We start from the raw sequence: 16,424 nt of genomic DNA, 5'->3' as shown, positions 1-16,424 counted from the left end.
ATGTCTTGCCAACCAAAAAAGAACTTTATTTCGTAGGTCTAGGTGGTTTTCCTTAATACCCTCCTTAAGTTCAGGGACACCAGTCAATATGGTCACATACGGGGATGCAGCTGGGGGAAGATTGATCGTTGGCAAGTTTGTGACAGTAGTCTCAGTATTATTATCCAAAGGATTTTTACGAGCCAGAGTAGAAGTAGCTGTGAGCTCACTAGTGTTAGTATTCTGCACTGAAGGAGTGGGATAATTAGGACATGGATCTTGTGCGTAGGGAACATAAGAAGAGGGCATTCTAGTGCCATTATTTGTAAGGGATCCCTCTGTCGATATGCAGACCTTAGTTGCCTTAGTTTGCCCAGCTTTACGTTGGGCAGGCACTGGGGCTAGCGATGGAGTCTGAAGTGTAGGCAACCCATCGTTTTGAGCGTTAAATGTACTAGCCGTAAAATTGCGGGGAGGGTCAGTATGTACTTTCCTAAAGCTATGGACTAGTTTTAAAATAGGGGCTACCTCCTCTTTTATAATAGACCTACATTGGTCAACAATATTAATCACCACTGTATGTACCCAAGAAGGATATGGTGTGTCCTGGGAAAGTGTTGGTGATGGAGTAATGAGAAGTGTTTGAGTACTAGAATGTATGGTTCCCTTTAACGGACTCCCCTTAGTCTTCCTACTCTTTTTACTAGCCCTTATAACTTTCCTTTTTCCCCTTGTTTTGGGGGGTATAGGAATAGAACCCTCAGTAACCATGGGTGCTATTATAAGATCTTGGGTAATTGCATCCGATGGAGAACAAATCTGGCTAGTATGTGTTCCGAATCTAGCTCAATAGGATGGACAGGTGACCCCAAAGATGGAAAATCGGGGGTTAAGGAAAGACGGCGCTAAGTCAGTTCAATTTCCGAGGTGACCACACCAATAGCTTTCTGGAGCATTAAGTCTATTGCAGTCAGGAGTTTGCCCTCAGGTGCTCTTGGTTTAGTTTGTTGGTGTTTAGTTACACATGCACGAACCCCTTGAACACGCTTGGGGAGGGTAGGTTTAGGCATGATGTACCGGTTGGTAAACTATCCAATATAAACCCCCGAATCACTTGAACGGCGCAATGTCAAGTAGCAACAGTACCTTCTGTCCTTCGTAGGGGATGGTTGGAGCCAGATGATAGAGATATGGCCCGGCCCGGCCTCCTCTGGCCCCTGACGGCCACAGACGGCCCGCCCTCTGCCCGGACTCAGCCCGGCGCCGCCCGCGCGCGTCCCGCGCGCGTCCCGCGACGCGTGGGAGCTGGTACTTTTGAAGCACCTCCGGGCGCGCTGTTGGGCGGAAGTAGGCTGGACCGCAAAGGCTCACGGTAGCTGTAGTCTCCCTCAGCTGCGGCCAATGATGTTTGGCGGCGGGGGAGACACACAGCGTTGGCACCCCGCTGACAATGCGCTGCTCTGGACCCAGGACCCGGGAGATTCTGGTAGGTCTTGTTGGCTTGAAGGCTTGAGAAAATGTATTTCCCTAAAATTGCCTTTCCTTTAAAATGGTTTACCATGATTTGGTTTCCTTCAATGTGGTTTCTATGTTTTCCTTTCTCTATGAATTCACCTACTACCGGCAGTCACATCAGCAAAATGCAAAGAAAGACTTTATTAAATTTTAATAAAGCCTTCCACAGGTTAGCCTATAGGGTTAGCAGCACTACACTAAGAAAAAACAATGTTGGCTGTTTATCCCTACCAGGACTCACAAAACATTTTAAATTGGTTTTGCTTTTTATAACAATGCACCCTACCCTTTGGTTACCTAGGGCAGACCGTAGTGGTGACTTATAGGTAATAAAAAGGTATCTTTGGACGTTGGAAGAACTTTTAATTCCAAATTCGAATGTGGACATAGTTTTATTTGAAAACCAGTTTGCAATGTAGGCCTGGCTTTGAAATTCCACTAGACTCCACAGCAGTGCATACTTAAGTCCACTGGGGTCTCCAAACCTATATGCCCTTCCATATACTAGAGACTTAGAGGTAGATTGTCTTTGCTAATTAGAATTACACCATTTACCATATTCTTTTAGAGGACTGAGCACTGGCCCTGTGCCTGGTTAGCAGAGACCAGGCCACTTTCAGTGTCAGTAACCACCAGCATCAGTCACAAAAAGAGGGGGTCAGGGCAAAATGGGTGGGATTCCTAAAGATGCACACAACCAAAGGTAGCGCAAAGCGGTGGTTGGCTGCCCATCAATTGTTGGTTGCAGGGCCTGACCAGAGGTCAAACCACACTGCCCATGACCAAAGTCTGTTCACTGCAGAGGTTAGCCAGCATGGACAGCTATGCCAAGGGGGTGGGAGGCCTGGCCCTGCAGCCAACACCCACTGCACATGGATAAAGGCCTTGTGCAACTGAGTTTGGCCCCATGTGAAGGATTGGATGCAGGGCCAGGCCAGAGGTCAGACCCTATGGCTAACACCCCATTTCACACAGCTGAAGGCCTTCTGCAGTGGATTTGGACACAGGAAATTCTTGGATTATGATTTTAAAAAATCACTGAAAAAAATACCCACCACTGCCTAGACAGAGGTTGCAATTTTGCCAAAATATTGGGTGATGCTCTAACAATTGTTGTTTACTTTGCATTCTCATACATGTAGTTTTAGTTTTCTAGTGAGCAGAGTGCCAAAATGCAATGTAAAAGACCGGAACTGAATATTCGACTCATGATTGATTGATTGGAGTACTTATAGAGCGCAACTATCACCCTACGGGCATCTTGGCGCTTGCATTGGGAACCCGTCCTGGTTTTTCCCTGTAAGATAACCCGTACTGGGCATCCCCAAGGTGAAAGCCAGGCATCCCGCCGCAGGGGGCCGTTGTGGAGATTAAGCAGGCTTGTTGCCCAGAGCTGCATAGTGTGAACTCGTGCTTAGAGTGGGCACCGAAACGAGAATTATCGAGTCTGTGGACAATTGGGTTCTGGACCCTGCCGCGTCGGGAATCGAACCCAGGTCCTGGGCCTGATCTCTGCTTCAGGGTATGCCTCCTCTAACCAGTGAGCTACACTTCTCCTCATACCTCACATGGGCAACTGGAGAGCTCTGAATAATTGTAACTCAGATTTGTACCATGTACAACCATCCCAAATCTCCATGAGAAAGCCGACGAATGTTCAGCATGCCCCTGAAATGCACACAGTAACCCAAAATATCTTTTAACTTAAAGGAACACCTGTTCCACATGTTTACATGAAAGGAACAACTCCATTATCCATCCCCTCAAATAACTACCTTTCAGTATGAAATTTGCAATTTCTTTTTTCTGTCGGTCTGCTGCAAAATTGTGTGTCCCTTCTCTATCCTTGTCATCTCTCTCTCAAGGACAGCTCCTCCGGTAGGGCAGAGGTGTGTTGCCCCACTGCTCTTTGAGCAGGAAAAATAAAATAATAACATATTCAGGCTGGGTTAGGGTGGGGCGGGGCTAGAGGCACAGGGGGAGGAGTGGTTTGCACACTCCAAGTGCGCATGACCGGTTAGCCGGCTGTCATGGCCTGGCCAAACAGTCATGCACACTTTTCATGTTCCCCACCAGGCTGCAGCACACAGCCTGGTGGGGAACATGCCCTTGCCCCCTTTTCCCATCTGAGCACCAATCCACGGGGCTCATACCAATCACAACGCTGCATTGCAGTGTTGTGATTGGCTTAGGGGAGCAAGTCACAATGCTACATTACAGATTGTGATTGGCTATGGGGATCCTGGGTGCTTTCTGGTTCTGGAACTCCTGGAGAAGCGGAGGAGAGATGTGGCCAGAGAAAGAGGTAAGTGGTATTGTTTTTATTACTATTTTGGCCCCTCCCCTCCGTGTTCCCTACCCAGGCCCCTCCACCCTCATTTCCTGCCAAACACTACTGCTCTCTCTGTTTGGCTTTTTGGAGTCAGGTGACATTAGTTAATCAGTAATATGGCCCAAAGTATAAGGAGGAATATGTTAATGCCCTTCAGTCTGAACGTCACTCTTGGCCTTAGATCCAGAGGCAAAGTGAACAAGCATTGGCATAGCCACTAGGTCTTGCTTTTGGGACTTTCTAAGTATTTCGTTATGCAGCACAATATCCTTGGTGCAACCACATCAACTGTTGCGTGGCTAAACACTTATAAGGTCCCAAAGGCGAGACCTATTGGCTATGCCAATGCTTGGTGTGGTTGTGTGTGTGGTTGTGTGTGGTTGTGTGTGTGTGTGGCTGTGTGTGTGTGGGTTTGTGTGTGTGTGTGTGGTTGTGTGTGTGGGTGGTTGTGTGTGTGTGGTTGTGTGTGTGGTTGTGTGTGTGTGGTTGTGTGTGTGGGTGTGGTTGTGGGTGCGGTTGTGGGTGCGGTTGTGGGTGTGTGTGTGGATGTGTGGTTGTGTGTGTGTGGTTGTGTGTGGTTGTGTGTGGTTGTGCGTATGGTTGTGGTTGTGTGTGTGGTTGTGTGTGTGGTTGTGGTTGTGTGTGGGTACAGTTATGGGTGCGGGTGTGGTTGTGGGTATGTGTGTGGATATGTTTGTGTGTGTGGTTGTGTGTGTGTTTGTGTGTGTGGTTGTGGTTGTGTGTGTGGTTGTGTGTGTGTGTGTGGTTGTGTGTGTGGTTGTGTGTGTGTGGTTGTGTGTGTGGTTGTGGTTGTGTGTTTGGTTGTGTGTGTGGTTGTGGTTGTGTGTGGTTGTGTGCGTGGTTGTGGTTGTGTGTGTGTGGTTGTGTGTGTGTGTGGTTGTGTGTGTGGTTGTGGTTGTGTGTGTGGTTGTGTGTGTGGTTTTGTGTGGTTGTGTGTGTGGTTGTGTGTGGTTGTGTGTGGTTGTGTGTATGTGGTTGTGTGTGTGTGGTTGTGTGTGTGGTTATGGTTGTGTGTGTGGTTGTATGTATGTGTGGTTGTGGTTGTGTGTGTGTGGTTGTGTGTGTGTGTGGTTGTGGTTGTGTGTGTGTGGTTGTGTGTGTGTGTGTGTGTGGTTGTGTGTGTTGTGTGTGTGGTTGTGTGTGCGATTGTGAGTGGTTGTGTGTGTGTGTGATTGTGTGTATGGTTGTGGTTGTGTGAGGTTGTGTGTGTGGCTGTGTGTGTGGTTGTGTGTGTGCTTGTGTGTGTGGTTGTTTGTGGTTGTGTGTGTGTGGTTGTGGGTGTGGTTGTGTGGTTGTGTGTGCTTGTGGCTGTGTGTGGATGTGGTTGTGAGTGTGGTTGCGTGGGTGTGGTTGTGTGGGTGGTTGTGTGTGTGGTTGGGTGTGGTTGGGTGTGAGGTTGGGTATGTGTGGTTGTATGGTTGTGTGTGATTGTGTGTGTGTGGTTGTGTGTGTGGTTGTGTGCAGTTGTGTGTGTGGTTGTGTGTGTTTGGTAGTGTGTTTGGTTATGGTTGTGTGTGTGTGTGGTTGTGTGTGTGTAGTTGTGTGTGTATGGTTGTGTGTGTGTGTGTGGTTGTGTGTGTATGGTTGTGTGTGTGTGGTTTTGGTTGTGTGTGTGTGGTTGTGTGTGGGTGTGGTTGTGGGTCTGGTTGTGTGTGTGGTTGTGGGTGTGGTTGTGTGTGTGTGGTTGTGTATGTGTGGTTGTGTGTGTGGTTGTGTGTGTGGTTGTGTGTGTGGTTGTGGTTGTGTGTGTGTGGTTGTGGGTGTGGTTGTGTGGTTGGGTGTGGTTGTGGCTGTGTGTGGGTGTGGTTGTGGGTGAGGTTGTGTGTGTGTGGTTGTGTGTGTGGTTGTGTGTGTGGTTGGGTGTGGTTGGGTGTGTGGTTGGGTGTGTGTGGTTGTGTGTGATTGTGTGTGTGTGGTTGTGTGTGTGGTTGTGTGTGGTTGTGTGTGTGGTTGCATGTGTTTGGTTGTGTGTGGTTGTGTGTATGGTTGTGTGTGGTTGTGTGTGTGTGGTTGTGTGTGTGTGTGTATGGTTGTGTGTGTGTGTGGTGGTGGTTGTGTGTTGTGTGTGGTTGTGTGTGTGTGGTTGTGTGTGTGTGGTTGTGTGTGTGTGTGTGGTTATGGTTGTGTGTGTGGTTGTGTGTGTGTGTTGTTGTGGGTCTGGTTGTGTGTGTGTGGTTGTGGGTGTGGTTGTGTGTGTGGTTGTGTGTATGGTTGTGTGTGTGTGGTTGTGTGTGTGGTTGTGGTTGTGTGTGTGGTTGTGTGTGTGTGGTTGTGGTTGTGTGTGTGGTTGGGTGTGGTTGTGTGTGTGTGTGGTTGTGGGTGTGGTTGTGTGTGGTTGTTTGTGTGGTTGTGTGTGTGGTTGTGTGTGTGGTTGTGTGTGTGTGGTTGTGTGTGTTTGTGTGTGTTTGTGTGTGTGGTTGTGTGTGTGTGGTTGTGTGTATGGTTGGGTGTGGTTGTGTGGTTGTGGGTGGTTGTGGGTGTGGTTGTGTGGTTGTGCATGTGGTTGTATGTGTGGTTGTGTGTGTGGTTGTGGTTGTGTGTGTGTGGATGTGTGTGGGGTTGTATGTGTGTGGTTGTGTGGGTGTGGTTGTTTGTGTGGTTGTGTGTGTTTGGTTGTGTGTGGTTGTTTGTGTGGTTGTGTGTGTGGTTGTATGTGTGTGTGTATGGTTGTGTGGTTGTGTGTGTGTGTTTGTGTGTGTGGTTGTGTGTGTGGTTATGGTTGTGTGTGGTTGTGTGTTTGGTTGTATGTGTGTGTGGTTGTGGTTGTGTGTGTGTGGTTGTGTGTATGTGTGTGGTTGTGGTTGTGTGTGTGTGTGGTTGTGTGTGTGTGGTTTTGTGTGTTGTGTGTGTGCGATTATGTGTTGTTGTGTGTGTGTGTGGTTGTGTGTATGGTTGTGGTTGTGTGTGGTTGTGTGTGATTGTGTGTGGTTGTGTGTGTGCTTGTGTGTGTGGTTGTTTGTGGTTGTGTGTGTGTGGTTGTGGGTGTGGTTGTGTGGTTGGGTGTGGTTGTGGCTGTGTGTGGGTGTGGTTGTGGGTGTGGTTGTGTGGGTGTGGTTGTGTGGGTGGTTGTGTGTGTGGTTGGGTGTGGTTGGGTATGTGGTTGGGTGTGTGTGGTTGTGTGTGTGGTTGTGTGTGTGGTTGTGGTTGTGTGGGTGTGGTTGTGTGTGTGTGGGTGTGGCTGTGGGTGTGGTTGTGTGTGTGGTTGTGTGTGTGTGGTTGTTTGTGTGGTTGTGTGTGTGGTTGTGGTTGTGTGTGTGGTTGTGTGTGTGGCTGTGTGTGTGTGGTTGTGTGTGGTTGGGTATGGTTGTGTGTGGTTGTGTGTATGGTTGTGTGTGTGTGTGGTTGTGTGTGTGGTTGGGTGTGGTTGTGTGGTTGTGGGTGGTTGTGGGTGTGGTTGTGTGGTTGTGCATGTGATTGTATGTGTGGTTGTGTATGTGGTTGTGGTTGTGTGTGTGTTTGTGGTTGTGTGTGGAGTTGTGTGTGTGGTTGTGTGTGTGGTTGTGTGTGTGGTTGTGTGTGTGGTTGTGGTTGTGTGTGTGACAGTAAGACTAAAAGCATCTCAAACTAAAGGAACACAAACATCAAGGGCCCGATTCACAAAACTAACTTAAGACAAAATCCTAAACTTACTACCATTTTGGTATTCACAGAAGGCACTTACTCATTTTGGTATTCACAGAAGGCACTTACTCATTTCGGTATTCACAGAAGTTAGGAGTCCTAACTTTAGGACTCCTAAATGCCTTCTGTGAATACCGAAAGTCTTAAAATTAGGATTTTTCTCAATTTAGTAGTAGTAAAGTTAAGACTCCTGACTTTAGGACTCCTAAATGCCTTCTGTGAATACCGAAAGCCTTAAAAATTTGGATTTTTCTCAATTTAGTAGTAGTAAAGTTAGGACTCCTAACTTTAGGACTCTTAAATGCCTTCTGTGAATACCGAAAGCCTTAAAATTAGGATTTTTCTCAGTTTAGTAGTAGTAAAGTTAGGAGTCCTAACTTTAGGACTCCTAAACTGAGAAAAATCCTAATTTTAAGACTTTTGGTATTCACAGAAGGCATTTAGGAGACCTAAAGTTAGGACTCCTAACTTCTGTGAATACCGAAGTGAGTAAGTGTCTTCTGTGAATACCAAAATGAGTAAGTGCCTTCTGTGAATACGAAAATGGTAGTAAGTTTAGGATTTTGTCTTCATTTAGTTCTGTGAATCGGGCCCCAAGTTTGTGGAGAGAGAAAGCATGTTGTAAGTCAAACGGGCGCAGCAAAGCATTAACACAACAACAAAACAAACAAGATCACTTAGCGAAGACTGAGTGCTAATAATGGATACACACAGCCCATCATCTTAAGAGTTTGATTGCAGCTAATGTGCACTCAAACCTGCCCCCTCCTTGTGAGTTGCACCCCATATTTCATGAGTTGTAACTGCTGTACCCACCAAAGTGCTTTGAGATCTAAAGCGCTACATAGGTCTAATCGATTAACCAGTCGCCAACATGTTGTGCTTTTAAAGAGAATGTGCCAAAAGTTTCCAGCTTCCTCATCATTTCCTCATGAAAGCGCCAACGAAAGGACTCCCTGAATGGTGCAACGGACATGAAGCAGCCGCTGCGATCAGAAATAAACACTGTGGGCCCGATTCACAGAACTAACTGAAGACAAAATCCTAAACTTACTACCATTTTCGTATTCACAGAAAGCACTTACTCATTTTGGTATTCACAGAAGACACTTACTCACTTCGGTATTCACAGAAGGGCTTCTTTTAGGATTTTTCTCAGTTTAGGAGTCCTAAAGTTAGGACTCCTAACTTTACTACTACTAAACTGAGAAATCCTAATTTTAAGGCTTTCGGTATTCACAGAAGGCATTTAAGAGTCCTAAAGTTAGGAGTTCTAACTTTACTACTACTAAATTGAGAAAAATCCTAATTTTAAGGCTTTCGGTATTCACAGAAGACATTTAGGAGTCCTAAAGTTAGGAGTCCTAACTTTACTACTACTAAACTGAGAAAAATCCTAATTTTAAGACTTTCGGTATTCACAGAAGGTTAGGATTTCTAACTTCTGTGAATACCGAAATGGTAGTAAGTTTAGGATTTTGTCTTAACTTAGTTCTGTGAATCGGGCCCTGTGAACGTTTTCCAGTTTCACAATAACATTTCCTTAATGTTCTTTAAGTCACAAAGCAGTAATACTAAAAGCATCTCAAAATAAAGTGTAATACTAAAAGCATCTCAAAATAAAGGAACACAAACATCGAGTTTGTGGAAAGAGAAAGCCCATTGTAAGTCAAACGGGCGCAGCAAAGCATTAACACAACAACATGTTCTTTGATGTTTGATGTTCTTTGAACGAGAACATCAAAGGGGCGCCTCGAAAGTGATCGCGGGCGAAAGTGAAAGTGATCGCGGGCTCTTGATGAACATGACGAGGTTTGCCAGCCTCTGCTCCTAAGCGCGAGCCCACACACATGCACCGTAGCTCTAGGCTGGCCATGGTACCATTTGTGGAGCCCTCACAAAAAGTCTCGCCAGGGCAGCGCATGCGCTGGGTCAGGTGAGACCTAAAAAGGGAGCTGCCCAGGGGTTGTCCCCTGCACTTTCGAATTGAATTGCTGACTACTTCATCTAGGTAGTAAAGAGGGAAACAAAAAATGTGCAATATTAAACCGGAATGCTTGTCCAGCACTTTTAACGATCTCCAGATATTAATAACTTTGCATGGAATCACTTGTGACTATGTTTTGTTTTGTATGTGTTGTTCCCAAAGGTGGAAGATGGCCTTCTTTATGCCGCTTTAAATTTGGACAATGCCAAAAGTAAGGAATCCAGAGCCCAGCCTCTCCCTCAGGAAGAAACCGTCTACTCAGCAGTGAGAATGAAATAAGACAACTTGGAAATGGCACTCATGGCGTTTGTTTGTAAATATTTAGTATTGTTCTGCTGAAAGTACAAAAGACTGAAAGTTTTGGGTGGCAGATATTTCCTTTTCTGTCCTGAAGTCTACCAGCCTGTTTGACAAACATATAAATCCATTAATTGAAAATGCATTCCTTTGCTGAGAGGTGGAGTTGGCCACCTCTTAAATGATCCACCCCCACCTCACCCGTGTAGAGCATGACCGACTCTTAGGAACTCTTCTGAATCACACTCCCCTCAGCATTCAACTTACCTATCGCATCAATGTAGCCACTGTTGGAGCCTCCAGGTCCTTATTTAAAAATTGGGACCGGATGTCTTGATTCACAGTTTGTCTTTACTCCACTCACTGTCCTTTATGTGCACATGATTAATCACTAACAAAACACACTATTTGACTTTCCAATACACACTCTAGCCACGCCCACTCTCACAGCTGCCCTGCATCCCATACTCTAATCTACCTTTCAACTGATGTCATCTCATTGCCAGCATCTTTGTTGGCTTCTCCAACAACTTCAACTCTGGCGATGTACAGATCTTCTACCCCTTACGATGCTCCACCCTCTCCCATTAAATCTACCCTTGATACAATCAGTTCATCCTGAGGACCCATCTTGTTGCACATCTGCCCAGCAGTCTCCAAGCTCTCTATCTAAGCCAGCCTTTCATTATGATGTGAGAATGCAATCTGTAGCTATCAACTGAACGTTGATACCACGTTTATGTACCCCTGTGTTACTATGTACAGAATGTTTGTTCAAAAGTGTTTATTTCAAATAAATACCAGTGATATTGAGATTTATGGAGAACATGTTTATCTGGTGAAATATTGTCTGTGCTGCATCTGACCAGCAACCCCTCTGAAAAGGAATGCAGTGCCACATCCTAAAGTATCCAGATGATATATCTTTGTAGGAGATGAAGGATACCTCAAAGGAGTATGTGATGAATCACTTAACTTGAGCACAAATGGTCCTGAGGACTTTTAGATTGTTCTTTTCTTACGTTACTATTGATTATTTTACTTAACATATGCCACACAGTAAGATTCGTCGTGATCGAAGAACAAACTGATGCTGGTCGCTGAAAATCATGCAGAACTTAAACAACCAGATGCAAATGTCTGTTATACCAGCTGTGGAACATATCAGCAAAAAAAAGGTACAGCCACAATTGTAGATTGATCAAAGAAGCCCTTGCATGGATGAAGTAGAAGAGATTAAGAAATGCAGAGTCAGTTAAAGTAGTTGGACAACAAAAATGTGTTTTAAGACAGAATGCATAGGCGGCAAAAAATGTATGATAAGATATGTGAAATCTGGAATCAAGATTACACAATCACGAAAGAGAAACAAAAACAGCAGCGCAGCATTTTTAAAAAGTATTAGCAATCCCAACAGGGCTGGCTTTATTATATGGCACACAGACAAACAAAATGACAGCCTCACACAGACAACAAACAGAAGAAAACCTGCAAACTCTACAGGCAAACATGCACAAGCAAGAAATGTTAAACAGTCACACATGATCACACACACACATGGGCAAACAAACATCACCAAGTTACAAATTGTTATATAGTGGATAATTCACAAATTAAGAAACTAAGGTAAAGTCAATTACACATGCAGGGGTGTGGCATTGTTTAAAAAATCTACTTGTCTAAGGGACACTTGATTAATTGAAGCTGCCATTTGAGAGAACAGTGTCAACAAAGAGGTCGTATATTCGAATCAGAAATTGTCAGTATAATGTACACCGTGGTAATGTGTAAGTCAGTATTACATATTTACAGGATAACATTTCTGCATAAGGTATTTACAAAGAATATAAAATGCAGTCACAGATCGGCTAGAACCAAGCTGCTGACTGCAAAGCATTTGAGATCGAGGCAATAGTCAGGGGTGGATATGAATGTGATCTGTGATTATGTCTAGATTAGAGTGTCCTGCTCAGGAAAGCATAACTTTTCTAGCTGTCCTGGGCAAGGTAAGAGACAATTCCTTTTTTCCTAAGGGACGGGTCTTCAGATTTGAGTCCCACTTAGATCAAAGTATCATCTCTGAAAGTGTGTAAGGTTTTCATTTGGATGACTCAATCTGTGACATTGTGATCCAAAACAGCAAGATTTGGGGGCACACTTAGGCCTATGCTGTCGAAGTCTTGCCAACATTACACAGGCAGTCCTAGAAGCACTATTAGGGAATGAAGTGCCCTTTGGAGTATGTGGAAAAATCACTAAGCCTGAATCCTTAATGCACCAGAAATGTGTATCTAAGCATCCTAAAGAAAGAGTCTGCAGGAGCTTCAAAGGAACACCCATCATGAGAGTCCACTGCAATACTGGCTCACTGGTCAGTAATTTCTTCAACCAAGCCCAAGACTCAATTTGCTATCCAGGATCATAAAACAGTGGCAGACACTCCTGAAAGAGACCATAAACTAACAGTCGATGACTGGGGTGAATTACTCTGCCCCTGCTTGCTATATGGAACTGATACAGGGACAGTTCATGTACTGAATTGCACATGATCTAAATTAACATGTCAGTGGCTGATATTTAGGCCAGGAAAGTACTATTGCTTCTCTGATGGATATTGTTCGTTTCCACAGGCTCCAGACACATCAAGGTACAAACTGTAGGAATTTGTGTCTGTGAAAGTCTACATGCATGCTGTGCCAGTGATTGAAACCTGAATGTTACCATTGGATGGTGGCAGGCTTATGTGGCAAATATAAGGCAGAAATGTCACCTCGGGAAGAACTGTGGTTTTAGGCTTTATGGACAACTCATGGTTGCTTTCAGTAGGCCAGTTACAGAAGTGGTCAACACTTGATGCAACAATCATTCTCCAGTGAGGACAGTCTATCTTGAAAAAATAGCTGTTTGTGAGAGTATCACTGATAACAAATATTGTGTTCTAAATATTATGTATGAAAATATTACTACATTGGGGCCATAATATTCTGGTATCATAAATAAAACTAAAGATCACTTTATTTGGGTCCAGAGAGCAGAAGTTGTTTACCTTTTGTTTCTGTGTGGCGAAGACCTGGAACTCCTACTTCAGTAATGTTTGTCCATCAATAAAGTTGAGTATAGCTTGATCCTCTTGTAAAGATCATGTATGCAGTGTGATCTGGCCACAAATACTGCTTTTTTAATCTGGACCAGTCCGCTTTTAGGATCTTGGACTCAAGACTTGCTTTTTAAATAAAGTATACTGTGGTGTAAGAGGAAACCCAGGTAAAAACACGAGGAACAGATCTTACAGGACAAATCTACTAGCAAAAAGAACCAGGGGTCTGTTTAAAATAAAAAAAGCCAGAAGTAAAAACGGTTTTGTTTTCAAAACATTTCCCATCTCAGCTGGAGACTAGATACTGATCTATCAAACTGTGGGGGCATTTTGAGTGGGTATGGTGCAGACATCGGAGAGGTAACCATCCGCAATAGTTTGTGAATCGTTTATTTTGTGGTCTGGCCTCATTTTGTTCAAGAAAGACATCTCGCAAGTCCACAGGTAGAGAAATTTAGAGGAAAGATGGTTATGGAACAAAGTAAGAAATATGGGACAACTTTAAAGAAAGGGTAACATACCTGGGGGTTTGGAAAACAACGGAGGGAGAGATCTGAAGAGTAGGGAATTCAGGACATTTACAAGAGAAGAAAGAGGGATGGAAAGCTGATAGCATTGAAAAAAAGAGAAATGACAGGAAACGAAAAAGTCATCTTGGCCCCAAGGATAATATGTGGTAGATGTACCAGTATTCAAACTTCAAAAACCAATAACATCCAAATGATGTGATCAGTGATTCACAAACCCTGGTAGGTGTCTCCTAAGGACAGCAGCTGGATTACAAGTTCATGAGACGACTGAAGCAAGTGTTGTGCCTGTTCACCAAACACAGCAAGGTTAAAGAGAAGCAACAGTTGGTGTCTTCCAGTGCATAACAAGATCCAAGCATGTCCTGACACACGAACATGAAACACCCCTGCCATCACTTGTATGATAGAGGTGACCACACTTGGAGACCTTCACAGTAGCGTTACATAGAACCTGGAGATGGAAACTGTGTTACACAGCAAGACCAAGAGGTTACACTTAGAGACAATGATGTCTTACGGGGGGGAGAGTTACAGAGGAAGGCATCATTGCCCTATGGGACAATTGCAGAGGGATCCAGTTGCGGCAGAGTGGTTGCAGTGGGAGCCGGTGTTGGTCTATTAGTTCACAAGAGATGGGAGAAGTGTTAAAGAGAAAACCACTGATGGCTTGAGGGGAGGGGATAGACTTGAGCTGGAGAAAAGCTGATTTTGTTCTCTACAGAAGTAAGGGGATGCGCTAGGAGCTAAACAGTTGAAAAAGGAGATGAGCAAGATAGGGAACTAGATGGATGGTAGAGAGAAGCAAGAGAATGGAGAGCAGTAGGGCAGGAAAATGGGGGGATAGTGGTTTTACATCAGGAGTTTGAGAGGGGACAGAGGTGAGCATCCAACTGAGAGCAATAGAAAGAAGGGTAAACGTTGGGTAGAGATGTTTGAGGATTTAGATCCAAAGGAAGCGAAGGAAGTCGACTTAGACGGGGAAAGAGATTTAACATGAGGTTTAGACTGGGCACAAGACTGGGAACCAGACCAAGGGTAGAAGGTTGAGACAGCAAGAAAAAGACGAGTTGAATAGGGAATTCGAAAAATTACAGCGTGCCGATAGTAAACAGGAGAAGGAAGCCTCATAGACACAATTTGATGTGGTAGTCGTGGTAAGTAAGGGAGGTTCTGTAGTTGGCATTTTGTGATTTCGGATATAAAGCAAACAGCATAAGAACAATTCCACTTATTCTGCTGCATCTCCGGAGAGGTTTGTAACATTAGCTCTTTTTGAGTTTCGCAGCTTCTAACAGGACTTTCTAGATGTGATTACTTCCCAACAGCAAAAAAAAAAAATCCTTCCTCACTGCCTCGGGGTACAGACCTTATCTCTGTGGTGCCATTTCAAGCACCACTCCCTTGCAAGAAGGACGTGTAATAAAGAACCCAGGGCATAGACTAGAGAAGGCCAGCACAATACAAAGGACAGACTTCCAGACCCAGAGAGGCATTTACAGCCTGAAAGCAACAAGTCTTGCTGTTGTGAAGCAACAGAGGGCCTCACCAACCTATCCACTCTAAGCAGTATTCAATTGGACACATTTACATTACTATGTTCGCTTTACTCTTTTAAGAAACCCATTAAAATGCACCGCATAAACACACTATCCAGCAATGCATGCACCTTTATTTATTTACCCCTCCCGGTACATTTGAGGTAACCATTCCACATACCTGCCTTATATTAGCGTGCATTGCACCAGGCTCTTGTAGGGATGTGGCTTATCAGCTTCCAAACGAGGGTGCTGAGCCTCTAACCTAGACTCACCAACACTTCTCTAATCCTCCATTTCCTAATCTTGCAAGATTAGTAGTGCTCACTTAAACAGCACAGGAGCACCGTTTTTAACCCTAACTCTAATAGTATTTGCAAGGGGCAGTAGGGACAAAAAGAGCTTTCAGAGACTTGCCTGTTATTGTTTTAAATTAGGTAAAATGTGGGATATTGGAACGCCTGCGGTCACGCCTGTTGTCAGTCAGACCAGAGCTTTAGACAAGCCACTGGAAATATGCGGCAAGAGAGGTCAAAATTATGTGGCAGTGTTGAGTAAATCATGCAGCAAGAAAAGGCAAATTATGTGACATAATGCAGCACATTTTTTTTATATTGTTCTAGTTCATTATTTCAGAATTTTTAAACTTGGTATCACCCTGTGGGCATTGGTTGCAACTCATTAGTATCAATTGAACATCCAAATACAGCAATAAGCAACAGAAAGGTGACCAGTCCAGCTTTGCATAGAGGCTTCCACTGCGCGGCAAAAAGCATCATCACATTTTTAGTAACTTTTTAAGTGTTTGAGCTAGACTTTTTTTTGTGTTAAAATCTGGGGATTATGCAGCAGATGATGAATTATGTGGCAAATGCAGCAAATCTATAATTATGTGAAAGTGGCTGCAGACGCTCAAATTGCAATGGCCCTGGCTATTGTCTATGTGACGGCCTGAGGTCGCATCACATAGCAGATGTTAGTGGATGGCTTATGTCCTGACTTAAAGAAATCACCCTCAGTCTAGGGCCCCAGGGCTGCTTTAAAGTCATGCTTGGTGCTACACATAACAGCATATAAAGCCTCTCATAGTTTCAAGTGCAAGATTTTAGTGACATCGTATCACAGACAGTAACGCTTAGGCTTTTAGTTCGTGTTAAATATATCATTGCAAACCTGCCTTCTGGCAAATTCTGCCTTGCCCCTTCTGTCTCCTTTTTCTAGCATCCGAATCCTGGGTGCTGGTGAAGGAATAAATGCAGAGCCAATCGGGGAGGACAAAAGAGCGTAGTGCAGGCACTGGTTTAGAAATTCAAGGCTCGAGAAAATGAAAGCAGCAGGGGTGGGCCTGTGGGATGCACGAGAGCCCCACAGGGAAAGTAAGGCGCTTTGATGGAGACTTGGTTGAGATAGTAGAGCCTGAGAACTCAGGCACAGGTGGCATGCAATGTGCGAAGGGAGGGGCCCAAGAATTGCATTACAAAAGAAATCAAAGCACTTTACTGCAAGCCTC

The 16,424-nt window shown here is 44.6% G+C and overlaps 1 protein-coding gene across 1 annotated transcript in view; it reads left to right on the top strand.

Annotated features, from left to right (window-relative positions):
* Window positions 1-10,565, top strand: part of LOC146862729 (uncharacterized) — a 536,839-nt gene extending 526,274 nt beyond the window's left edge. Inside the window, exon 9 of the mRNA XM_085641987.1 lies at window positions 9,618-10,565. Within this exon, the coding sequence (XP_085498113.1) occupies window positions 9,618-9,734 (117 nt within the window). The 3' untranslated portion in view covers window positions 9,735-10,565. The remainder of the gene's footprint in view (window positions 1-9,617) is intronic.
* Window positions 10,566-16,424: the final 5,859 nt, after the last annotated feature.

The sequence above is a fragment of the Triturus cristatus genome, chromosome 2_2 (genome assembly GCF_964204655.1).
Source record: "Triturus cristatus chromosome 2_2, aTriCri1.1, whole genome shotgun sequence".
Taxonomy (NCBI): domain Eukaryota; kingdom Metazoa; phylum Chordata; class Amphibia; order Caudata; family Salamandridae; genus Triturus; species Triturus cristatus.
Note: the sequence above shows the minus strand (reverse complement) of the source record. Positions and strands in the feature narration are given on the sequence as shown.